A 26,223-nucleotide genomic window follows, 5' to 3' on the forward strand; every position below is an offset into this window, starting at 1 on the left:
AAATGACATTATAAAATTTTTCACGGTTTAAAACATGTTATCAAAGAAAAATGGAGAACCAGACACAGATTACTCACTTCATACTACTGGGTCTAACAACTCAACAGGAGCTTCAGAAACTTCTCTTTGTCCTCTTCTTACTCCTCTATTTAGTGACTGTTCTGGGCAATGGAACTATTGTATGTGTAGTGTGGACAGAGATCCAACTTCATACTCCTATGTATTTCTTTCTCAGTAATCTCTCTTGCCTGGATATTTGCTATTCTACAGTTATCCTTCCTAAAATACTATCTGGTTTATTTCTTGCCCATCAAAGAATATCCTTTGTTGGATGCATTACTCAGCTCCATTTCTTCCATTTTCTAGGTAGCAGTGAAGCTCTTCTTCTAGCTGCCATGGCTTATGACCGCTATGTGGCTATATGCAACCCACTGCACTATCCAGTCATCATGTCCAGACAGATATGTCTTCTACTGGCAGCTACCATTTGGGCCATGGGGTTCTTTCATGCTCTGATGCATGCAATAATGACATCCAAAGTTCATTTCTGTGGTCCCAATGTCATTGAGCATTTCTTTTGCGATATTAAGCCACTACTGAGATTGGCCTGCAGCAACACGAGGGTCAATCTCAGCCTTCTCAACATTGTCACAGGTTTACTTGTAATGGCTGCTTTTCTCTTTACACTCCTTTCATATATCTACATTATCTCCTTCCTTATACTGAAGGTCAAATCACATAGCAGAAGATGGAAGTCTTTCTCCACCTGTAGCACCCATCTCACAGTTGTATGTTTGCTCTATGTACCCGTTTTGTTCAACTACATCCCACCCTCTTCAGGAGACTCTCCACAGAGGGACATGATAGTTACTCTCATGTACAGTGTCATTACCTCTGTCTTGAATCCCTTGATCTATACCCTAAGGAACCAGGATATGAAATCAGCCATCAGGAAAACTGTCCACAGAGTAGTGATATCTATAAAGAGGTAAATAACATAATGAAATCTACTTCATGGTTTGGAATGCTGTTCTTGGTACATATCAAGATTTTGGTTTTTAGAATGTGAAGGTGGATATGATCATTTTTCATATAATTCCTACCCACAAGAATTATAACATTATGGTTCTTTTTCACAAGATTCATTTACATGTGATATTTTGTGAGACATTCGGTTTGTAGGATTTTGACTTACTTGACTTGAAGCTGGGTCTAGATCTACCAATTCCCAAACTATATTGTTTTCCAAGAGGGGATGAATGAGAGAATTCAGCAACATATTCTGGAGGAAACATAACTATTCTCCCACTGATTTTATTGGGAGGAATTGATTTTTAAAACTTTTTTCATATAGATTGTGTGAGTTTGCAGGACTTACATTCAGGCAGTGAACCCATCACCTCACCCTCCCCAATCTCACTTTGGATTATACTTACTTAAGTTTTCAATTGATCAATTGAAATCTATGTGATGTTAGGTTGTAATATATGCCAGAAAATGAAAACATGTTGCATTGATTATGTTGAGTGTATTCTAATGATAATCATTTATTTCAATGTGTAAGATTTAGAACTGACCTTTGATATATGGAGCTATATTCCTGTTTAGAAGGATCAAACTATTGTAAATGTCCATGCAATCAGTGCAGAAAAGATAAGAATTCCAAACTTATCACAGTGGACTGGATCTAGATTGAGTCATGCCCAAAACAGACCTCTAAAACTCACATGACTCATTGATTGCAGTGTACTTATTTTAAGACAGTGTAAGATATAATCTAATCGAACTGCATGAAGAAGCGATGCATTTAAATTGTCCTTTGGTCATCATAATTTATCTGGAGCCCCCAGTGGCGCAGTGGGTTAAACCCCTGTGCCAGCAGGACTGAAGACAGACAGGTCGTAGGTTCAAATCCAGGGAGAGCGCAGATGAGCTCCCTCTATCACCTCTAGCTTTCCATGCGGGAACATGAGAGAAGCCTCCCACAAGGGTGGTAAAAATCAAAACATCTGGGCCTCCCCTGGGCAATGTCCTTGTAGACGGCCAATTCTCTGACACCAGAAGCGACCTGAAGTTACTCAAGTTGCTCCTGACATGACCAAAAATCATAATTTATTAAATGTTTTTAATTTTAAATTTGCAATAAAAATCTTTACATATAATATATACATATATAAATTCACACAGACACACTATATTTCCCTTTGAAACATATCTATTTCCATATATATTGCTAATGCATGTGAGAGAGAGGTGTATGTCTGCTTTTGTGTGTTCTGCAGTAGTGAATCTTAAACCATTTTAAGACAGTGGAAAGACAAATAAGGCTGAATTCAGTGCTGATCCTACCTAATCTTATAAAAGTCAAAGAAAATGAGGAGGAATGTATTTTGCAGTACATTTTCTGTGTTTCCTAGAGAGAAAATCTAGCAATTGGAGGCATTCCATGCAAAATTCACATGTGGTTGATGTGCATTGAAAACAGCTTTCTTTCTTTCTTTTCTTCTTTGTCTGCAGGAAACATGGTTTTTTGCACATAAAACTAATATTTCCATACAAAAAAACTGTCTTCTTCTGCATATTAAATGATATTTTGTATTATATAAAATTCTCTTTCTTTGGAGGCTTTTAAGCAGAGGGTGGATGGCCATCTGTCAGGAATGCTTTGGATGCAATTCCTCTTTCTTGGCAGGGGGTTGGACTGGATGGCTGACGAGATCGCTTCCAACTCTATGATTCTATAATTCAAAGCAATTATGTGTGACTACGACGGAATAAGTTTTGATTTGGCACCCCCAAACTATGCAGTCTTTCTCACAGAAAAAAAGAAAATTGTGAAAATTATTAACTACTTTCATTGAGAAGAAAGTTACTTAAGAATTATGTCCCTACGGCTGTCATGGAGGACAGGGGCAGACCCGATGGTTTTAACATATGTGATTGTAGATTTCTGCACAGTAAACAATATGCTTACTGCATGGGGGCGTGGTGGGCAACATTTTCTGCATGCAAATAATATTTCAACTATGACATATGAATTCCTATGCAAAAAGTTCTGTAATTGGGGATTTCATTAACTTAACATTCATATGTTTTGCACAGGAAACAGCATGTTTTGCACAGGAAACAGCATGTTTTGCACAGGAAACAGCATGTTAATTCATGCACAGATAATGTTGTTTCAAAATACTTTGAAAATTAAAATCCTAAACATTCTCTTCTTAGACCATTATTTGACCAGAATGAGACAAAATATGGATGAATACTTCTATATATGATAACTACAGCTAGGTTGCTATGTGCAGTGAGATGGAAAAATATGGATTTATCTACATGAACTGACAATTTTAATTGTTTTTAATTGATTTTTTAAATACTATTTATATTTAATTGTGTTTTAATGTTTGCATGTGTGTATATTTTAAATGATATGCCAAAGTTTTTATGATAAGCCACTGAGTCTCCTTCAGGAGAGATAAAGTGGGGTATAATAATTGTACTATTTTGCTAAAATTGACAAATTGATAACTTTAATTAATGAAAAGACAATGGACAAGTATAAAAAAGATGAGCAGAGTTTAGTGACTATATGAGGGAAACATAGGGTTTTGTTTTTTGTTTTAACTGACTGTTAAATACATTAATAAATAAATATAATGTAAAATAGTAATGGTTGATAACTTACAATTATAAACTTGCAAGTGGTAATTCATATATGTTATTTAGGGTATATTGGTATATATAATGTAATAGCAAAAGTTATGGAAATTATAGTAGAAAAATCTTTGTATGTATGAAAGTTTGTGTGTTTTCCTTTTTATTTTTCAATTTTATACGTAGTTTATACTTTTAGCATAGTGGTATTTTGCAGTACCTGGTTGTATTTGTACCAACTTACTTGGGGAAAATACATAGTTGCTGTGGAGATGTTCTCAATCTTTACTCCTAGGGCTAGATCTTTGATCTGCACTTTCCCCAGAAAATGCTACACTATTTTGATGAAGCCTGAAGGAAGATGAGAAGACAGACTTAAAAGGGTAAAATTTCTGTGGTTGAATCCCATTAAAGTGTATTATTACAGGTCTCATCAATTACAGTAGTGTGAGTACAGGACATTATATTGGAAATATTTCCATATTTTTCTACCTGAAATACTAGGAGAAACTCTACTTGGGACAAAATCCTCCCCCCCCCCCCCCCAATACACACACACACACATTATGAAATTATTTTATAGGTATCTGCAAAACAGGAGGTCATAAAAATTCAAAAATATATGTTGGTTTTACAATAAATTTGTGTTCTAGATCCAAAAGTGACCTCAGATGTGCTCCATCAAGTACACTTTTCTCAACTCATTTTGAGGTTTTTATGTTTTGAGTCCCCCTTCGGGGATAGAAGGGTGGGGTAAAAGTGCATGCAATAAATAAATAAATATGTTATCATGTGTGTCTAAATAAATACAGTAAGTGCCAAAATAATTAATGAAGTTTTTTTAAAGAGGTGTATGTGTGTGTTATATTTTTATTGTTTTTTATTCTGCACCCAAAGATACACAAAAATTAATTAAAATATTGAAAAAAATATTCTTCACTCCAGCTGGATACATATATGTATATATTGATATGCATTTTTCCAGTGACAATAATTTGATAGTTATATTACTCATGTAGATTCAAAGTAAATATCATTATAAGCCATTTAGCAACACTCTAACAACTTTGGATATAGAAGATTTGTATGCCTTTTTCCCTCAGAAAACAGGTTCAGATCCAATGATATGATTACCTGTTTCTGAGGTTTCCTTGCTCTCTGTATGGTAATTTGATTACCTTTTATCCAGGATTTCTTCATCATTCCACTAACAGATTGTACCCACAATTTAATTTGCACAGCCAAGCCCTATAGTACAACTACATTTAGGATTTCACCATGTACCTTTTCTTTCTAAATAAAAGGCAAGCTTCTACTTGCTTTCATTGCATATATGATATGGTGTCCTTCTAAACATAATGGAGATATGCCTGGTTACTCTTCTCTCCTTGGTAGACCTGGGATAGTAATTGGAATCTAGAGGAAAAAGTTCTCACCAATTATTGGGCTCAAAGCAATCGCTTTCCACTATTTAGGTTTTCAAAACAAAACACCTCTTACTTAACTTCCAGATGCTGTATACCCAAGGGGATTGACTATATCTATGGAATATACTTCCTAATGGGGATTTAAAAAAAAAAAGCACCCCCAAACTATGCAGAGACGCTATTGCTCTCATGTACATACATAAAGCCTTTTGTCTAGCCAAGAATAAGAAAAAATAAAATAAGATTCTGGGGTATGTGCTTGGGAAACTGTATAGAATGTTGTTCTTTTGTGGCTTCAAACTGAAGGCAATCCTATCATAAGATTTTCAAAACATGTCTTACCCAGAGAAGATTTTCTATGGCATTACTAAGAGGGTATGACTTTTAAACAATCTATTAGGGAGTCTTAATATGGTTACCCTGAGGACAACACCCATATCACTGCACCATAGCGGCTCTCACTGTACAATATACTTCTAATGTTTACCATGTTGACTCACTAAGGGTACCTCCACACAGCCCTTTATCCCAGGAACATTTGTGTTTTAAAAACACAAAAGTTCCCAGGTCCTCATTCACACACATCAGAAAGTGCGTGCTTTCTGTGTTGGGTGTCCAGATGTTATCCCAGAACTTTCCAGGAGAATACCCAGACATCCTAACCCTCTTCCCAAAAGTCCCAAAAACTCTTTAAAATTTAAAGAACTTACCTGGCCCCCATTTGTGTGGTGCTAGAGCTCTCCTGGCACATAAGAATGGCATGCCAGGAGAAGGACTTTTGGGGAGGAGGTTTGTATTCTCATGGTTTAGCCTGGATAACTGTGGAACTACTGTCTGAACTGCCCTCTCATAGAATCATAGAATCAAAGAGTTGGAAGAGACCTCATGGGCCATCCAGTCCAACTCCCTGCCAAGAAGCAGGAATATTGCATTCAAATCACCACTGACAGATGGCTATCCAGCCTCTGTTTAAAAGCTTCCAAAGAAGGAGCCTCCACCCCACTCCGAGGCAGAGAGTTCCACTGCTGAACGGCTCTCACAGTCAGGAAGTTCTTCCTCATGTTCAGATGGAATCTCCTCTCTTGTAGTTTGAAGCCATTGTTCCCCGTCCTAGTCTCCAGGGCAGCAGAAAACAAGTTTACTCCCTCCTCCCTGTGGCTTCCTCTCACATATTTATACATGGCTATCATATCTCCTCTCAGCCTTCTCTTCTTTAGGCTAAACATGCCCAGCTCCTTAAGCCGCTCCTCATAGGGCTTGTTCTCCAGACCCTTGATCATCTTAATCGCTGTCTTCTGGACACATTCCAGCTTGTCAATATCTCTCTTGAATTGTGGTGCCCAGAATTGGATGCAATATTCTAGGTGTGGTCTAACCAAAGCAGAATAGAGGGGTAGCATGACTTCCCTGGACCTAGACACTATGCTCCTATTGATGCAGGCCAAAATCCCATTGGATTTTCAGAACTCTCAAAAGCCAAGAAGTTTTTAGGGAGCAATACAGACAGCGGAAGTACTGAGTTTATCCCATGCCGTCCAAAAACACATGTAATAAACTCACTAACAAATTAATTCGCAATAAATCAGGGTTTCTCAGGGACGTCATCTGGACAGGGGCTGTCTGGTTTTGCCCTAAGTCAACTAAATAACTCATCTAATACTACAGTTCTGAACTGAGAATTAAATTAGTTTCTTTTAAGCCTTACAAATTTCTTAAATTCATCTTTCACTTCCTTGTTCCTTAGACAGTAGATAATGGGATTGAGAACAGGAGTGATCACAGTGTATTGTACAGCTACAATTTTGTCAATGTCCAAGTACATGGATATAGGTCTGACATAGGTGTAGATTGCTGAGCTGTAGAAAAGAGTCACCACCATGACATGGGAAGAACAGGTGGAGAAAGCCTTCTTCTTCCCTTGTACAGAAGGTATCTTCAGGATGGAGGAAACAATGTAGACATAGGAGACTAGAGTCAATAAGAAGCAACCAAATCCTAAGAAGATATCTGTCACCAGCATGAGGTATCGATTGAATGTTGTGTCAGTACAAGAAAGTAGTAACAGAGGAGGCAGTTCACAAAAAAAGTGATTGATAGTCCTAGGTCCACAGAAGGACAAGCGCAGGAGGGAAAGAACATGAATGTTTGCAAGGAGAACACCACATACCCATATCACAATCACCAAATAATTACAGACTTTCCTGTTCATAATGACAGTATAACGTAAAGGATGACAGATGGCTACATAGCGATCAAAAGCCATTACAACCAGAAGTAAGAGTTCAGATCCCAGGAAAATGACAAAGAAATATGCCTGTGTGAAGCAGCCTTGTACAGAGATGGTCTTCTTATTCATTAAATTCCTCATTGTCGGGGGAACAATTACACTAATACAGCAAATGTCCAAAAGAGAGAGGTTGACCAAGAAAAAATACATGGGAGTATGAAGAGTAGAACACAGACTAATTAAAGTGATAATAGAAATGTTACCTGCCAGAGCTGCAGTATAAGCTGATCCAAAGGTTATAAATAGAATAAGCTGTGCTGAGGAGTTGCTAGAAAAACCTATTAGGATAAATTCTGTCACAATGCTTTGATTATTTATTTCCATCTTTACATACAGTTCTGTTCATACTGGGAGAATAAACTAATTCGAAAGGTTAGTTGATCAACATATTTGTCCTCCTAGGAGAAGATCACTTGGTGATAAAATGTCTTATTCTGTGAGGTGCTTCAAATGAAGAAGATAGTTCAACTAAATTATGAAAGCATGCACTGGTTGTAGGGTGTACATGGATTGCGCTGTAACATCCACAGTGCATGATTTAATGTAACTTTCATTTCAATCAAGAATGTTGAACATTTTGGTGACCAAAGCTAATGAGAAAATGTCTCCTTCAATTTCATTCCCCATCCAAAAGTTGAATTGATCACTGTAAAAAATAAGAGCAGGTTATTTGGTACACACAGGTCTGTCCTCCAACAGAAAACAGAAACAGTTGTGGATTACAGAAGGAATAAGCAGAATACTATCACAGTTGCTCCCTATTTCTGACACCTGACACAGGTGCCTCACTCTGCCCCATTTGTTGGGTCAGTCTTGGTTAGAAAAAAACTCATTTGTTGGGGTGCTATCAAAGCAAGCATTTTGATGAACAGTTGAATCAACATGACAAAGAACTATTTTGCTGGCTATGGGTGGCCAGGACATGAAATACATCCTTCATTTCCCCCCCTGTGGAATAAGTTTTAGTGACTTCAAGAGCAAAAACTGAACTTGACATACCAATTCATCCTCTAATGGGTTATATTACAGTAAATAATGGATCAATTTGCAGAAATTGGTCTTTGTTCATTAGCTCCAGCTAAAGATATTTGGGATTAGAATGAAATAGACTAAGTGCCCTCCCCAAATTGCTCCAAAGTGACTCTGCAATTTTCTAAGGGTATATTTGCACAGTAGAATTAATAGTTTGATACTATTTTAACTGCCCTGGTTCAATGTTATGGAATTATGGGAGTGATAGTTTGAGGAGATATCAGTATTCCTTAGTAGAAAAAGCTGAAGACATTGTAAAACTACAACTCCCATGATTTCACAGTATTCAGCCATGTCAATTAAAGTAGTTTCAGACTGCATTGATTCTAAAGTATAGCTGCACTCCAAAATTTCATGAATACTTTAGAAGGACATACCAATGATAGCAGAGAAGGAGATGCAGCACCACAAGCAGTTTGAGGACCCCAGATCTTGGGAATGGGAAATCCATTTGGGGTCTTAACGAGTGCTCTTCCTACAGCTGCTCCAAGTTGAATGGGTCCATGATGGCAATATTGTATGTTTTTCAAGCAAAGCAAATATCAGAGTGGAATAACAGAAAGGCTCTGGGTTTGTTTGTTTGTTTGTTTTTTAAAAAAATGATGTCTTACTTTCCTTCTACACACAATATTTTTGAAAGTAATACAGAAGAAGCAAATGCTAGACAGCCCCTATGTTTTCATTACTTGTGAAAGCAGAAGCAGTACTCAATGTTTCCAGGGGTGGCTTGAAAGCCAACACTTACTATCATAGATTGGGAAGAGACCACAAGGGCCACCCAGTCCAACCCACTGCCATGCAAAAATGCACAATCAAAGCACTTCTGACTTATTGAGACATAATTATTTCTTGTTGAAGATTAGAAAATTACAAATATTTTTGTCACCCTGATCTGTGCCCATTTCTGCCTCTTCTGGGAAATAGATGCTTTTTGACACCAATAGATGATCAAGTTCTGAATAAATCCACTCACTCCTTGCAAAGGTTAGTCAAAGTCTGCCAGCACTTTATATACTAATCGGTTGTCATTACAATTTTCACTCACCTCTACATTACTTTCTCAGGCATCCTTATTTTGAAACCAGCTTTGATGATGTTCATTTTTTCCAACTTGGAACCTGTTTGGAATTATAGCCATTAAAAGGACAGAGAAGTGTTTCAACACTGTCTATATTGTTATTGTTATGTGCCCTCAAGTTATTTCCAACTGATGGTAGTCCTAAGGCAAACTAATGGTTTTCCTAGCAAAATTTCTTTAGAAGCCACTTGCCTTTACCTACCACTGTTGCTGGGAGAGTATGACTTGCTCACTAATGATATGAAAGAGCAGAACTCTTAAAATCCTTTCCAGCTTATATCTCTTCAGTTCATTTGCAAAGTTGACCTGTACAAAGTGGAATATGCAAGAGGAAATAACAAAGTTTCAATCTAAGTGAGTTTACCAAACCTGTACATATCTTCCAATCAATTAAAGATAAATAACAGTTTTTCTCAGTGCTTACAACTCCTCTGATGCAACATCAAGAATCATTGACAGAATGGTGCTTTCCAGACACAATTTGACTCTCATGATTCATGTCCCAGGTGAAATCTGAATCCCATTCCAGATAAACTGGATTAGGCCTGCTTGAACACACATGAGAGTGGAAGCGAGGTGCACACAGAGTAATTTTAGTATGTGTATTTTTAGTATGTGTATTACACGAAGATTGTTCCCAGAGGTCCAGGAGCATTAATCTACTACTTCACAACTAAGGGTTTTGTAGTCCAAAAATGTGTTCTATTTTCAGCTCCTGGGGACTATTTTAAATTTGAATTAACATATTTGTGGGTTATTATCTTCTGTGAACAGAAGAATTTTATAATTCTGTGGAAGAGGAAAATGGGAGCATATGGCAGGGAAATGTCAGAATCACTAACTGTAATAGTTAGCTATAAATGTTATAGTAGAAACTGAACCTCCATTCAGATTTTATTTAAATTGAAATCCTACCAGGTAGCATAACCCAAAGAATTATGGTATTTTGAAGACCAACATGATTTGGAAAACTACACCAAATTCGTGAAAGTCACTGTTCACAATATTATGTGTTTTCATCTCTGCAAGAACCTGGGCCCCAATTAAAAATAAGACCAAGCAGGGTGAATGTAAGAATTAGAGACTTTATTCACTTAGGCCAAAAGTGGATGTCGGGGGGAAAGCACTCTCAAATTAGACATAGAGGCAATGAAAAACATTGATAGAGACTTAACAGCTATTGAAATAATTGACTTCTTCCACTTTGAGAACTGATTGGTGCAAGTTCCGGTATGTGTGCTGGTAGAGGTGTGTCATCTGCCACTACAGCAGATTGGTTTCCTTGTCTGGGGGAATTTTAATAATTTTAATACTGTTATTATTTGAAGCTTGTGGCTGTTTCTGGGTCTGCCTTCAGTGGGTACATAGAGAAAGAAATGTGGGCAGGGTTCGGGCTCATGTGTGTTGATGGTTCTAATCCTGTCAGATAGTATCTGACAAAAAGTGTGGGCTTGGATAACAACTGGTGTCAAAATACCTTGATGGACCCCAAGGGAGAAAGTTTTGTGACTTAATGACCTTTCCAGTTGACCAGGTATTAATTCATTGTTGAGTGTGTTTATTATTAGTTAGGAAGGGGTGGTGATGGAGCAATTCTGCCAGATGCCCGAAGGAACAATGGGATTAGGATTAGTCCTGGTGGGTGCTTGTTCCACTATGTATTTGGAGAAAAAAAATGCATTTAGGTGTCAGCCAGGCTGTGTTTCTGGAGGAAAGGTTGACTTTGGACATCAGCCACTGGGACCCTTCATGGCACCTTTCTGGGCCATAGGTTTTGGGGATCCTTTGGTTTTGATAACAATTACACTAGCAGATCCTAAGGTTTTTATCCTTTGTTTGATTTATCAAATAACACTTTCAGTTGAAAAGATTTACATTACCTGTGCAAACATAAATAAATTAAACCCTACTGATAGCCCATTCTGATCTAGTCTCTTACGACCACATCATGCACATCTAAATCAGATTCCTACAATGCTTCCTACTTGTTATGGGGATAGAACCCCATGCTGGCCATCACACAACATTATGTGACTTTTGGCAGAGGACCCACCCAATGGAACCAGCACATACTTCCCATGTATGAAGGGAAAAGCATCACCGAGAGGGAGTTATGTGCTGGCTTTTGTAATGAGGCCCCTAGTTGTCCATTTTGTCTTCTTAACTAAACATTTTGTCTTAACTATATTTCTCTTTCCTCTTAATTTGTTAATTTCACTAATGATCTGTTCATTGTATCTATGAATCTGTGCCTACAATGCTAGTAGTTAGTCCCAGCTAGAGAAGATCTATTCAATTAATTTCTGATTGATGAATCAATAGATAGCTTAATATGATTGATTAAATGGCTCTCCTCTAGATGGAATTAACAATAGAATTTAAACCTGTGTGTGGTTGAGGTGGTAAAACCCATTCTTTCTCTCTCCACAGTTAAACATCACTATTAGGTTTCTGATTTGCTCTTAGCATGAAAAAGTCATTCAATAATTTCCAGTGTTTGAGAGAACCGTGTGTGTGTGTGATTCTATTATTATTATTATTATTATTATTATTATTATTATTATTATTATGAAACAAAGCCAACATGAGTTGTTTTGTTACCAATTTCATGCATTTTGGTTAAGCAAGCTGTAAACGAAATCAACGACATGTTGGGCAGGGGGGAAAGCAATCCCACCGCTGCCACCACTATAAAAGAAATTAACAAAAGCCGGGCAGGGGGGAAAGCAATCCCACCGCTGCCACCACTATAAAAGAAATTAACAAAAGCCGGGCAGGGGGGAAGACAGCAATCCCACCACTGCCACCAGTATAAAGGAGAAATCAACGTTCAGCTGGACACTACTTTAACGAGTTTACGAAACGTTGGACACCAATTTGACAAGGATGAATGACTATGACAAGGGGGAAAGACTCTCTTATCCCACCTCAGTAATATTGTTAAGTGACCAACTGTATTAACGTTGTTAATGATCGATGTATTTGGTAGATTCGCCGCCACCACCTCAATTATATGTCTGAGGAAAACATAAGTGTGAATGTGAAATAGGTAAAGTGTGTTCAAGCCCTTGGTTCTTCTTTAATGGCTGTTTCACTCACTGACTGGACTGAAATTAAGTTGTCTTTAGGCTAGCTGAGATCTAATGAGTGTGACAGACCGAGGCAGACGCCAGTTTAAAAGGAATTAGAAACAGGTTTATTTAAACTTGGTGAATAAATCAACTCTTAATATGAGTGGTACATAAGCATAATGCGGTTACCAAGGCTTAGCTGGTTAGACAAGTAGTCTTTTCTTAAGACTATAACTTTTATTTCTTGTGAGTTCCTTGCTTCACACTGTTCACCTCTCTGACACAGTGTGTCCCTTAGCTCAGTCCACTGACTGCCTCACAGAGCAAACAGGCTTTCCTACACTGACCCTCCTATGTACAGTGACCCAGGAACTTTTGCCCTTCCTATGCTCTAACCACAAGGCTCACTTCAAAAGTTCTCCTTCCCTGTCTAAATTCCACTCAGCTCCCTCTTCCTAAATATCCTTCTACACTCTTCGGTGTTTAAAAACCCTTCTCATTCAGCTTGTCAAAAGACACAGCCTTTTTCCCTCTAAAAGCTAACTCCTCCCCTGATTGCTCTAGCCAATCGGGAGTCGGCTGACTCCTCCCTCTTGCCTCTTTGCCTTCCTGCCTATCTCTCAACATGTCAGCTACTGACTTCAAGGCTTCGGCCTCCTGGCAAAAGGTTAGATTCATCCCATTAAATTTATTTATTTCAAACATTTGTTCCCCATCCTTCTCAAACCAGGACAGCTTACAATGGCAACAATTCAATGCCACATCACAGAAAAGCACAATACAACATGACATAACAGAGTAGGTAAAAACATTAGGTTAAAATCCATTTAAAACATTATTATCAACCATATTGCCATATCGAGTCCGATTCAGCGACCAACGACCCAGTCCAAAGCCTGTCCATAGTCTGTTCTAAAAACATTGTGATTGTTGCCAAGCCTGTTACCCAAATGCCTGGCCCCAAAACCATGTTCTGAGCTTCTTCCTAAAGGAAAGGAGAGATGGAGCTGACCTAATTTCACTGGGGTACATGTTCCACAGGCGGGGGGGAGGAAGGCTACTTTCACAAGAATTTGTCTACACTACTCTGTTAACTCAAACAACATTGTGCTAACTCTATTTTCTAACATAATGAAATTTATTATCTGGAGAGTGGTGGCAATGGCAATGAAAAATATATCCTCATCATCATCTCCTTGTATCATCATTAAAAAAAACCTTATATTTTCATTGTATTCTTCTACAGTATTATATTAACAATCTTTTGCTAATTATAAGTGAAACTTTTGTGATGTTCAATGAATATGCTTGGGCCTTATGAATTTAGCTTTATTATTCTGTGCTCTTGGGCATTTAATAGATAAAGCTGTGTTTTATTACTCTGACAATGTTATCTGATATTCCCTGTACTTATTATTTCAAAAATATGCATTATTTACATATGATCAAACCTCATAATTAAATTGCAGCATAAAACTCACTGTTGTCCTTTTATGAACTGTTTATGCTTACCTTCCTAGACCACATGTTAATTTGGCCATTTTTGCACTTTTCTATTATTACATACAAGGTTAAAAACATTGAGATCAGAAATTCTTCTGATATTAAATAGGAATTAATTGGGAGGGGGTTGAAAAAAGGGAGTTCACGTTAATCAATGCAGAAATAATAGTAATCTGTCAAAGGAAAACTTGTGTTTCACCATGTTTACTTTTTCATTATTATACATGCAACTCCATTGTCAATTTTACTTAAATTCAATTTTTTCAATCCAATCATGTCCCCAAAGTAGCTTACAAAGAATAAAAAATAGCAATGCCATCAAATAACATATTTTTAATAAAAACGGGAACAAGATAGCAGAAGTAAACACCTCCAGTTAAACAGAAAATTGTAACAACCAATAATATTATATGTAATATATATTAAGATGATGTCTAAATCCTAATGGAACAAAATAAGCTGTTAGTCGGATGGAGTTCATTACAGTGCTGTTTCTGATATCATCTTCCTCATTTCCAAGTGTTGGTTTAAGTCCATGAGGTTCCACATTCTATACCATTTAGGTTCTGAAAGTTCAGAAACATGTATTCTGCTGTTGGCTATTCTGATAATGTATTATGGTGCTATACCCAAGACAGTCATTTGCATGTACCAGAGAATTATTTATTATTTATTAATGGTGGCATCCCAAGAACATGACACTGAAACAGTAGCATGAGTAAGAAGTGATAGGCCCTTGCCCTGAATCTTTTTCTAGGGATCTCCTGAAATCCTTGGAATGACTCATTCAAAACTGAAATGCCTGGTGTCTACCATTGCTTACTTGAGAAGAAGATGAGTTAATTGAATAAGCTCTGGAACCTCACACAAGAAGTAAATAGAAAACAACACATCTCACTCATTTTAATGCTTATATTTTCTGCAGCTGTAATATGTAAGGTTCTCCTGATGTCAGACTGGACTAGCAAGGCAGGAATACTTGTGCAATATTAGCTGATGCAGCCACTGTGGCCAGGCACACACACACGGAACTCCATGGCTGGTGAGATGGCAGCAACAAGGGGCCAAGTGTAGAGAAAGGCAGTATTTTTCTGGATATGAAATCTGGTCAAAATGAACATAATCCAGCATTCCTGACTGCCACAAAGCCCCAGAATACTCTGGCATTTCCTGTAATGTCTGGATCAGCCTCTATTTTAGCCTAAACTGGGGAAAAGTTGGTATAGGGACAGAAAATCTTGGATACTTACTGGAAGTCCCCATGCATTGTGAAGACAGACAGTACTGGATCTGAGATGAGTTCACATTTTATCAATTTAGATAATTCCTTAGAATCCATGCACTGATCTTCCTTAGTCAATTATTTTCCTTTGGATACCTAGTTTTCCTTGTTTATCTAACAGGACATTTTCTTGCTATATTTTTCTTCAGTGCCTCTTTCACTTCCTTATTTCTCAGACAATAGATGAGTGGATTGACAGCTGGAGTGACCACGGCATAGAAGATGGAGACTATTTTGTTAAGGTTGAAAGGGTGAATTTTCCTAGGTCGAGCATACATGAAGACTGCTGAAGTAAAAAAGATTATGACCACTGTGAGGTGTGAAGCACATGTTGAGAAGACTTTCTTCTTTCCTTGGGCTGTAGGGATGTGTAAAATTGAAGTGATGATGAACAGGTAGGACACAATGGTTACAGAGAGCGGACCAAGGAGAATAACCAAGGCCAGAATGAAATCTACCAACTCGGCCCTTGACATATCAGTGCAGGAGAGGTTGAGTACTGGGGAGATATCACAAAAAAAGTGATTAATCACTCCAGGGCCACAAAAAGTCAGCCTGGAAATAAACATGACTTTGACAAAGGAGGTGGAGAAGCCACATACCCAAGAGAGCAAACCTAGCTGGAAACATAATCTATGCGTCATAATAGCTGAATAGCGAAGTGGGTTGCACACTGCTATGTATCGATCATATGCCATGACAGCTAGGAGAACACATTCAGTGCACATTAATGAGATGAAGAAGTAAAGCTGAGCCATGCAACTTTGGAAGGATATAGTCTTCCTCGGTGACCAGAAATCCACCAGCAGTTTGGGAAGTGTAACACTGATATACCAAATTTCCAAGAAAGACAAATTTCCAAGGAAAAAATACATAGGTTTATGAAGGTTCCTGTTATTTTTTACTAAGGAGATAATGATAAGATTCTCTATAACTGTTAGTATATATGTTAGAAAGAAAGTCATGAAAAGAAATAGCTGGAGCTCTAGTCCAGAGGGAAACCCCACAAGGACGAATTCAGAAATGATAGTGCTGTTTTCCATCTCCCAAAAGAATGGACCTATATGCAAGGAACACAATGGAAATAATAATATTTAATAAATAAAATTTATAGCACAAAAAGTATAATCAGAAACTGGAACATTCACCTAATGTTAAAACTTTTAACAAATTAGAATTAATGGATTTTACTAATACAGTATTAACTATGGCCCCTTCTACACTGCCATATAATTCAGATTATATGGGCCTGCACTGCCATATAATCCAATTCATAGCAGATTATCTGGATTTTATTTGGCAGTGTAGAAGGGGCCTAGCTGCTTAATTCTGTAAAGAAATAACTTTATACACCCATAAGAGAATTTATAAATGTTTCCCTTTGATACAATAGACAACCATACTATACCAAAACATACCTTATTTTTTCCTCAGTTTTCCTCAGTTCATAATAGAGATATAATGGTCCTTCAAGAAAAGGGGCTGATGAAACGCTTTGATAAAATATTAAACAAATATGATGGTTCTTGTCATGACTTTGAGAATTTCTCTTTGGCACAAAATGTTGAAACCAAAGTGTATTTTCTTGTCTTGAGTATTAATAATTTGTTTTGCACAACTTTGTTTTTTTCTTCCAAAAACATTATCACAACAGTGTTTTTTCCACAAATGCTCAAAATTGTGAAAAATAATCAAGATTTACATATAGACTACTGTAATCTTGCCCCAAGGAAGCAAGAATGAATTGTGAAGATCTGCATCCTTAACTCACAAATGCCATGTTCTGTCCGTTACATGGATTCAAGTTGGTTGAGGAAACATACTAGCAATATCCCCACAAATACTAGTATGTGTGTTTGTGTGTGTGTAAAAAACAATAGATGGCTGGATGATCTTTGTAGAAACCATTGGACATATAAAATCCAACAAGCCATATCTGAAAAGCCCAATACATCTTGGTCACTTGAAAGCAATTTTTCCACTCTAGATATGGCTTTATATGATTTTTAAAAAATTTCAATACATACTGTTTCATTTTTTAAAAAACGTACCAATGCTTCAAGAGGTCAGATTTCACTGTTTCAATAGAAAAAAATCACTTGAAAAATAAATGTGATATGGGATTTCACTGTCTCTTTCTCTCTCGCACACAGGCACCACTCCCAACAGATATGTGGCACATATTTCTACTGTCTCTTTAGAATTTCAAAAGGTGGAAACACTGAGGAAGCCTGGCCAATGTGAACATCTCTATGCCCATCTCATATATTCAGTTTTTCTATACAAACATCAAGTTGTGGTTTCATTTAAGTTCCACTGAAATCAGTGAAAAGTTAACCATGATTTTCATCTCTGCATTGTTTTCAGCAGGAAACAAAATGCAACTGACTTACTCTAGATCCATCTTATTATATCCTTAATCACTGTATGTCAGTGCAGTTCTAGAAATAGAAATATTTATTTACCTTTCAGAAATTTGTTAGTATTTTTTAAAAAAATCTAATTCATATATGCTATTTTCAAAATATACACATATATCTATGCATGTACATTCCACACTAGCTCTTTGTATGTACTCGCCACTACTTTTCTCTTTGCTTCCATTTATATTCTCATGAACAATACAGATTTTCCTATTAATCACTGTTACTTCAATCCTTACAAAAGTTGGCTATAACATAAATGAATACAGAAGCGTTGATGAGTTCTCAACTTACATTAGCTTGGCAGTACTGCTTATAGATTTTCAGATGTTGCTGGTTTGAAAGTCTGATCAATGTGTCTGATCACATGAAATATTTTCAAAGTGCCTGAAGCTTTTCATAGTCTGAGATTATACCATGGTGATTTCTTTGCTTAGAATAATGTCCCTTGGTCTTTTGAGAGCTCACTCATGACTGGATGTCTTGATTTCTACTTAATGAGCCCCAGGTCCCCATGATCCCTCAGAGACTAGAGAGAGCTGAACAAGCAATGTCTTGTATAGTGTATGGAGTATAGTAGACCCTTGATATCCACTGGGATTTGGTTCCATGATGCTAGCCCCCCTATCCAGATAGATACCAACATTTGTGTATGCTCAAGTTTCATTACACATAATTGTATAGCAAAATGGCAAAATCAAGGTTTGCTTTTTGTTTTTTTAAAATATATATATATTCAAATCATGGTATATACACTATTAACTAAGCTACGGCATAGTATAATGATAAAAATAGGCAAGAAGGCAACATTCTCATTATATAGCTAACACAAATACAGACGCAGACATTATTTGGGGACCATCATTATGAAAATATGATAATACCTTACATTTATCAAAGGAAGATGAGTAATTTCTTCAGCATAGTTTACAATGATGGGCTCTTCCAGACAGGCCCTATATCCCATGATCCTATCCCAGGTTTTCTGTTTATTCCAGATTATCTGGCAGTGCAGACTCATATAATCCAGTTTAAAGCAGAAAACTAGGGATCAGACCCTGGAATATAGGGCCTGTCTGGAAGGGCCCTTTATTTGTAACTGAACTTATACACAGGAAGAACTATAAAATGACCTTCTCTACTCATTGCCATGAAGTCAACACTGATTGTCCTGTAATCCTTTTTCTGCAAAAAAAAAAAAAAAAAACATTATGCAGAAATGCATTTAGAACAGAAACATGCATATTTCTGGCAATTCGTTTTCACAGTTTTTATACAAAATACTTTCCCAGAAATATAAGTGATGTATTTGCCAATAATGTTTTAAAAAACAAATAATTAAGTCACTGTTAATCCAGCTTCCACTCCATGCATTCCTGTGCAGAACAACTACATGGAACACTTTTAGAAAGTTCAAAAATCTTGAAAAACATACGGAAATATTTGTTTTCTCTGCAGGATGAATTTGACTGAATTTATTCATTTATTCATAAATCACATGCAAGGGTGAAATAGTAAAAACTTAATAGTCTTAGGGCATCAGCATACCCTTCACCTCCCTGCATATGTGACATTTTCCTTAGTAAATGCCAGTTATTGGCAAGCTGGCAAAGCAGAGAGAGAGAGAAAGAGAGAGAGAGAGACTTGGTAAATGAGGTTAGGTAAAAGCTTGATAATTAAGATCTGTTAAAAATTCTTGACTGCTGTTTAGATACTGGATTACTGGTAATCCAGTAACCCCCCTCCCCCTTAAAAAACCTACCTCATCTTGCTGATTTGTTTGCTTTCCAGATTTTTACTTTTTCCTCCAGAGATGATGGTTGAAGCATAGAATGAATCTCCTTCTTCTCTATCTTGCATAGGATCTTGAGGACTTGTTATAAGTTTAGGATTCAAGAGAATAACATCAATTGTGTGTGTGTATGTGTACTGCTTTACGGTTCCTCCACACTTTCAATGAATACATAGATTTTGAAGAGATATTTTAACTAATTCTGATTTAATATTTTGATTTGTCTTGGTTGATCATCTTCTTGACTATATTTACATATTTTAAATATTTGTATGTTGAGCATATACTATATATCACAATGATAAGGTGAGAAAGAGATCTTCTATGCTACATCTTTGTTTCTCTGCTTGTCCATTCCAGAAACTCTGTGAAAGCCTTAAATGTGTATTCCTGCATGATACGGAGTTAGATTAGGTAGCCTTCTATCATTTTATTATTTCTAAACTGAGAATATATTCTCTGGAAATGGCAATATGATTTAAACAATTATTATTTTTTTGTAAATAAATTTTTATTAAGATATCATAAACTACAACAAAAGAGGGGGAATAATTTGAAGAGGATAGGAAAGTAGGAAAGTTAAGAACACACATCTCAGAAAAAAAGAGAGAGAAGAAAAAGTGTCCTCAAAAAAATAAAAAATAAAAATAAAAATTGGACTTCCTTCTGATTCTGCCCGTGCATTTTCTTTTTGTCAGTCTCTTTTATGTATTCAACCTTGTGTATTTTCATTACCACTTCTATTTAATTAAAGATCCTTAAATCTCTTTTCAATATAGTCTTCAATTATTGACCAATTTGTCTGTTTTATCGGATTGCCTGTATTCTTTTTTAGTAAAAAGGTTAGTGTATCCATGTCCTTCATCTCATTTAAACAATTATTGAGAGAATATCTGTGTTGATTTTTCTACTTCTTTTTTAGAATGATCTAGATGTCCCCATGGCATAGTACAGAAATTGATTTAACAAATCCCTTAGATTCAATCATGCCCATGAGAACAAAGGCTGTTCTGTGGTATAAGATCCACTAGAAGCAAACAAGTCAGTTAAGAAGATGCTAGATGTATTTTTTCAAAGACTCAGAATTGATGAGGCATACACTGAAACATCGTCTCAATGGGTGTGGTAAGTGTTTAGGAAATTGGAATATATATCTACTCTGTAATCATGAGAAAAGGAAATATTCATTTATCTGCCTATCCATCTTTCTGAGGGGAAAAAACAATTGAAAAATGTGATAAATCTACTTATCCATCAGAATTTCATAATTTCTCTCTTAAGTGTTTCTAAAATGCATATATTTTCAAACTTTATTATCAGGTTAGTACAGATCAATGTAAGGTTGTGTCTGGAAATGGGAAAAGTGTGGATTCACATCACTTTCACCAAAATTTGAATGTGTGGCCTTGTGTAAGCAATTGTTATACAATCAGATGGGTATGTATTATTAAAACTGCCCTTTTATTAATTACCTACAATTGGATTAATGAGTGACTTTCACTTCTGATTTCTATGTATGTTCCAGTGTTATATATAAATATAAATATAAATATTCAGCAGCAATATTGCCTTTATTTATTTTAAAGATACATTATATGGGTTGTAGATCATGATATATTTTCATTGCACTGCCTCACAATATTTTTTCGTTGTTCTTTTTCTCTAGGAAACTTCACTGATGAATGAAAGTATTATCACTGAATTCATCCTCCTGGGGTTTGGAAACCATTCTGAACTGCAGATTCTCCTTTTCTTGTTGTTTTTAACTATCTATATGTTGGCCATGGTTGGAAATCTCCTTATTGTCCTGTTGGTTGTGAGTGATAGGCAACTTCACATACCCATGTATTTCTTCTTGGGGAATCTGTCCTGTTTAGAGATCTGCTATTCCTCAACCATTGTGCCCAGAATGCTGGCCAACTTTCTAACAGGAAATAGAAATATTTCTTTCTCTGGATGCTTTGTGCAATTATATTGCTTTGGCTTTCTGGTGATTGCAGAGACTTGTGTATTATCTGTGATGTCTTATGATCGGTATTTAGCTATTTGCAAACCACTGCAATACCAGCTCCATATGGAAAGCAGGATCTGTATCTCTTTGGCAGCTGGGTCTTGGATAAGTGGTTGTTTCTCAGCATCTGTAGTGGTAATATGGATGGCACAGTTAACTTATTGTGGCTTCAATGGAATTGACCATTTCTTTTGCGACTTCATACCTCTGAGTCAGCTGATCTGTGGTGATGCTTCGTTGTTTATGGAGATTGCTTTCTTGTTCTCTTGTCTCTTCACTCTGCCATTATTCATATTGACTGTAACATCTTACATTTGCATCATATCAGCCATTCTGAAAATTCCTTCATCCTCTGGGAGAAAAAAAGCTTTTTCTACCTGCTCCTCTCATCTTATTGTGGTCACCATTTTCTATGGGTCCTTAATGGTTGTTTACCTTCTACCAGATGACCCCAAAATGAGAAGCTTAACCAAAGTTTTCTCGGTTTTCTACACAATCTTTACTCCAATGGTCAACCCTCTTATTTATAGTTTAAGGAACAAAGAAGTGAAAGAGGCCTTGAGAAAATTTATCCACAAGTTCATGTTGCAGCAAAGAATTTAAGACATCATACTAGTGATTTATAGGTTGAGCTCATCTAGATGCATTTAATACAGATCTTATGACTCTGAAATTTTATAGCCAACAGCATGGTGGAACAAAGATCCAAATATCATGAAGGAGAAGCACATTGAAGATTAAGATATTAAGATATTTGATATATATATAATTATTTTTCTGCCAAGATGCCTACCTGCTGGCAAAAGGCAGCAGAGAGGAGGCTAAGGTAACACCTCCTAGCAGAGCCTGGTTATAGCCATCAGGAGATCCCCTTTCTCACCCATAGACATTCCTATGAAGGTAATTAGAGAGCAATGCCCCTTTATAAAATATGTAAGAAACAAGAAGATTGTTTTTTAAAAAAATAGTCTCCAAACAATGTTTTAGGAATTACAAAATGGATTTCCTAAAAATAACATATGTGATATACCTTTCTATGACAATACCACATAGGTTCCTCTAAAATTTTGGATGATGACTCAATTCACCAACATTCTGCCCCCATGTGTTACAGCAAAAGATAAGAACTTAACACATTATGTTACTAAGTCTATGGTCACATTCATGATACTCAGAATATACTGTTTTTATCCCTAACCTAGTTCTGCCATTCATAGCATAATCTCTGGCATAGCTCAGATGATGTCAAGGGACATGACCATACTACTGAATGCCCCTTTACATCATATCTGCCCTTGCCACCATATCAGAGTTGACATTACAGTGGGGGACAAGGTTTTGTTCAGATCCAATTTTCATATGGGAAAATGGGAAGTAAACTAAATCACTGCTGCAAAAGTCTTTTGTACTGTGACAAGCAAAGCTCTCAGCTAAAATCTTTCAGAAAAGGATAAATGGAAGACCTTTGTTTTATCTAATCTCTATAAAAGGTAAATGGGGAGGAGCTAATATCTCCCCTCTCTTTTACCAAAAGGAAAAGTGGTGGTGGTGATGGAGATTTCTGTGGATTGGATCTGTGGGAAGAAATGAATTTTTGATGAGAAGTGTATTTCCTGGACCTTTTGTAGCCTGATTGGTAGGCCAAATTAAAGCTGGAGATTGGTGATTCTCTGCCCTACTCCATAAATTACTCATTTAAGCTCAGCATTGTGTAGTGGTCATTGTCATTGTCTCTTTGAATAATGAAGTCACATCCATGTTACAATAGAAAGTTATGTTGTGATTACTTTATTGATTGATTTATTAGTTGTGCTTCATTTTGATCAGTTGTTTTGATTGTTGAATTACACTATGCACATGAAGGCTGAGATCCTACATTGGAGGGCAGTTCTACCTTTACAGTTCTGTGTCCTCTATCCATGCACCACTCTATTTGACTGCTGTGAAGCCTGAGGAGATATTGTTCAGTCATCAAACCAATAGAGAATGATTTGCAACAAAGACACAAAAAGATCATTGGGTGTTACTGTGTTTATTAATTAATGCAACAAAAATGCCAGTCATTACAATTTCCAGTACATTTTTTATATAAATGTGAAATCAACACTTATGAAAATATAAACTTTTTCTCTGAGATCACACCATCCAAAGCTTGCTTTCTAGAAATAGATTGTATCAACAATAAATTTATTGGGATGTGTGATTTTAGTACGGATGATTTCAGTAAGGGTCTTATGTAGATTCTCAAAAGGAGGAAAAAGTAGGAGGTGGGAAGCAGCATGGCACTGTGGAGCCCCTCACTATCACCCACAGAGCTCCAAGGGGTCCATGGAGCACAGTTTGAGAACTCCTGTCCTAGTGAAATGTCATGTTCTGAACATGAAAGTTCATGGATTTCATTTCTTTTTTAAAGTTGCTTTATTTTAGAAGGGTTCTAGTAATGCAATTTCATTCATATCTTCTGAGAAATAAATTATATTGGGCTTTCTATGGATTACTCACAGGCAAATGAGTATAGAATTCCAAATGTTGCACCCACCAGCTGTGAAATAAATGAAACAATATTTAAATAAAATGCAATACCCATCTTAAATTCTGTACTACTCCTTTTCAACAGACAAGGAGCTCTGAACATCACAAATTTTGTGTTCTCAAGGTAGACAGTGATAAACAATGAATTATATGAGAACACAATGAATAATTATCGTATATGAAAACAATATACAGTTTCATCCTCCTCAACTATTCCATTTTTATAATGGCCACATCAATCACATAATGTAGAGTTGAAAAGGCCAAGAACTGTAAAACCCTTTAACTACAAAATACATATATGAATCTAAACAAGTGTTCCTTTTCTTGGAGAACACTGCCTACTCAATATATTCCTGAGTCCACTGAGGATAGTTCTAATCTTTCTTCGAAGTGTGATTCCAGGATGTTTAATTCATCATGTTTGATCCTATATCACCAACATCTCACAATTTCATCTTCTCCCCTATCTTGGCAGCATTGCAACCCCCAACTGAGATTTGAGGAAATGTGAAATGACATCAGCATTACTCTCTTAATCACAGGACGCACTGACAATATGCAATTGGAAAGACCCCTCAGGGACTTGGCACAATAGCTTGTTCTAAGGAAACCCAGATATCATTTCCCTATATCCTGATCTCCAGAACGCCAAGAATGCTATGATTGGGGTGCTACCAGCCTGAAAAGCAAAGTTATTGGGGCTAACGTTTAGTTATTCGCGTCTTTAAATATGAAGTCCCAGCAGTTACAAAATTGGAAATCAATTTTATGATCTTCTAACTGCTGATTTGTGATTCATGCTGTGGTTTTCACTGCTAACTTGAGGTTACTGGTTTTATGTTGTGTATTTTTGTTGCTTATCCAGTAGATGTCAGCATGAAACATGATGTTTGAGAAAAGTTAAAAGACACCACCACCCAACTTGTACCCAGCCTAACAGCCCTACTGGAATCAATTCAATACAGGACATTTTAAAAATGAAAAAAAATGTGGATACTTTAACATTTGCATGTATAATCTGTTGACTTGTTGTGATCCCATTGGCTTTAAAGGGTTTTTATAGGTAAGAAATATTCATAGGTGGTTTTGCCAATTCTTTCTTCTTAAATGTAGCCTACAGCATCTGATATTTGTTGGTAGTTGGTAGTATTAGCCAGGGTTGACCCTTCTTAAATTCCAAAATCAGATGGGATCTGGTGTGTTAAACATGCATCCTTCAAAATACGCAAAAGTTGAACATGGTTGTTTTACACAGAAAACAGAATATTATGTGCAGAAAAACATGCTCTCCATAAAAAATAATATTTCAACCTAGAAATATTAATTCATGTGCAGAAAATGCTGTATTCTGTACAGAAAGTGTTGCTTTGAATAAGTGTGAATTTTGAACCTGATGTGCAAAGCTTTTTATTTGTCCTGGATTCTTCTAATTAGCATTTCACAACATTCAAAATTACAAGTTTCTCAAAATTTAAGAATAATTATTCTTAAATTCCCTACTTAAAGATTAGTCTGCAAATTAATTAAACACTGCAAAATTTCATTTTCCCTACATGAGATGATTTAATTTCCAAAAACTCAGGCTGGATCTACATTGCCATATACTGTTTTTTATCAATGGCATTGAATTGTTGCTGACACTTTGAACCACCCTGAGTCCCCTTCTGTGTCGAGAATGCCAATAATAATAATAATAATCCAGTTCAAAGCAGAGAGTCTGGATTTTATATGGCAATGTAGATGGGGCCTCAATCTCGGGTTTGAAAAATATCTGGTGTAACGAACTGTCCTACCTTGCAAGACCAGTGTTAGCTCTGTATAGTCCCAATAGCTTAGCATCCATTTTGTAAGAGAGCTAGGAGGCAGCCATCTTGGGTAAAGACATTTCCAAGAGGGGGCAGAGCCAGAAGGCAGCCTGGGGAACATGTGGAAAGCCATTTGATTGGCTGGGAGTCCTAAATGATAAGTGGGTGGAGCTTTGTCAAGAAGGGAAAAAAAGGAGCCAGAGGGGTTTTGTGAAATCTGACAGTTGGGAAAAATCAGTTGGTGGAAGACAGTTAAAGAAAGTGTTTGGATTTTCTGAAGCCAGGAGTGAATTAGGGAAAGTGAATGAGCCGTGGAGGAGAAA

At 36.6% G+C, this 26,223-nt stretch overlaps 4 protein-coding genes across 4 annotated transcripts; 2 read left to right on the forward strand and 2 right to left on the reverse strand.

The window, feature by feature from the left end:
• The first annotated feature begins 50 nt into the window (after nucleotides 1-50).
• On the forward strand, nucleotides 51-992 carry LOC132779577 (olfactory receptor 12D1-like). The gene has a single exon (XM_060783262.2). It carries the CDS (start codon nucleotides 51-53, stop codon nucleotides 990-992), a length of 942 nt encoding a protein of 313 aa, XP_060639245.2.
• Nucleotides 993-6,765: 5,773 nt separating this feature from the next.
• On the reverse strand, nucleotides 6,766-7,692 carry LOC132779578 (olfactory receptor 5V1-like). Its single transcript, XM_060783263.2, has one exon. The coding sequence runs from the start codon at nucleotides 7,690-7,692 to the stop codon at nucleotides 6,766-6,768; it is 927 nt and encodes a 308-aa protein (XP_060639246.2).
• A 7,752-nt stretch (nucleotides 7,693-15,444) lies between these two features.
• LOC132779418 (olfactory receptor 6B1-like) lies at nucleotides 15,445-16,422 on the reverse strand. Its single transcript, XM_060783113.2, has one exon. The coding sequence runs from the start codon at nucleotides 16,375-16,377 to the stop codon at nucleotides 15,445-15,447; it is 933 nt and encodes a 310-aa protein (XP_060639096.2). The 5' UTR covers nucleotides 16,378-16,422.
• A 4,805-nt stretch (nucleotides 16,423-21,227) lies between these two features.
• On the forward strand, nucleotides 21,228-22,163 carry LOC132779579 (olfactory receptor 9K2-like). Its single transcript, XM_060783264.2, has one exon. The coding sequence runs from the start codon at nucleotides 21,228-21,230 to the stop codon at nucleotides 22,161-22,163; it is 936 nt and encodes a 311-aa protein (XP_060639247.2).
• Nucleotides 22,164-26,223: the final 4,060 nt, after the last annotated feature.

The sequence above is a fragment of the Anolis sagrei genome, chromosome 6, assembly GCF_037176765.1.
Source record: "Anolis sagrei isolate rAnoSag1 chromosome 6, rAnoSag1.mat, whole genome shotgun sequence".
Classification (NCBI taxonomy): domain Eukaryota; kingdom Metazoa; phylum Chordata; class Lepidosauria; order Squamata; family Dactyloidae; genus Anolis; species Anolis sagrei.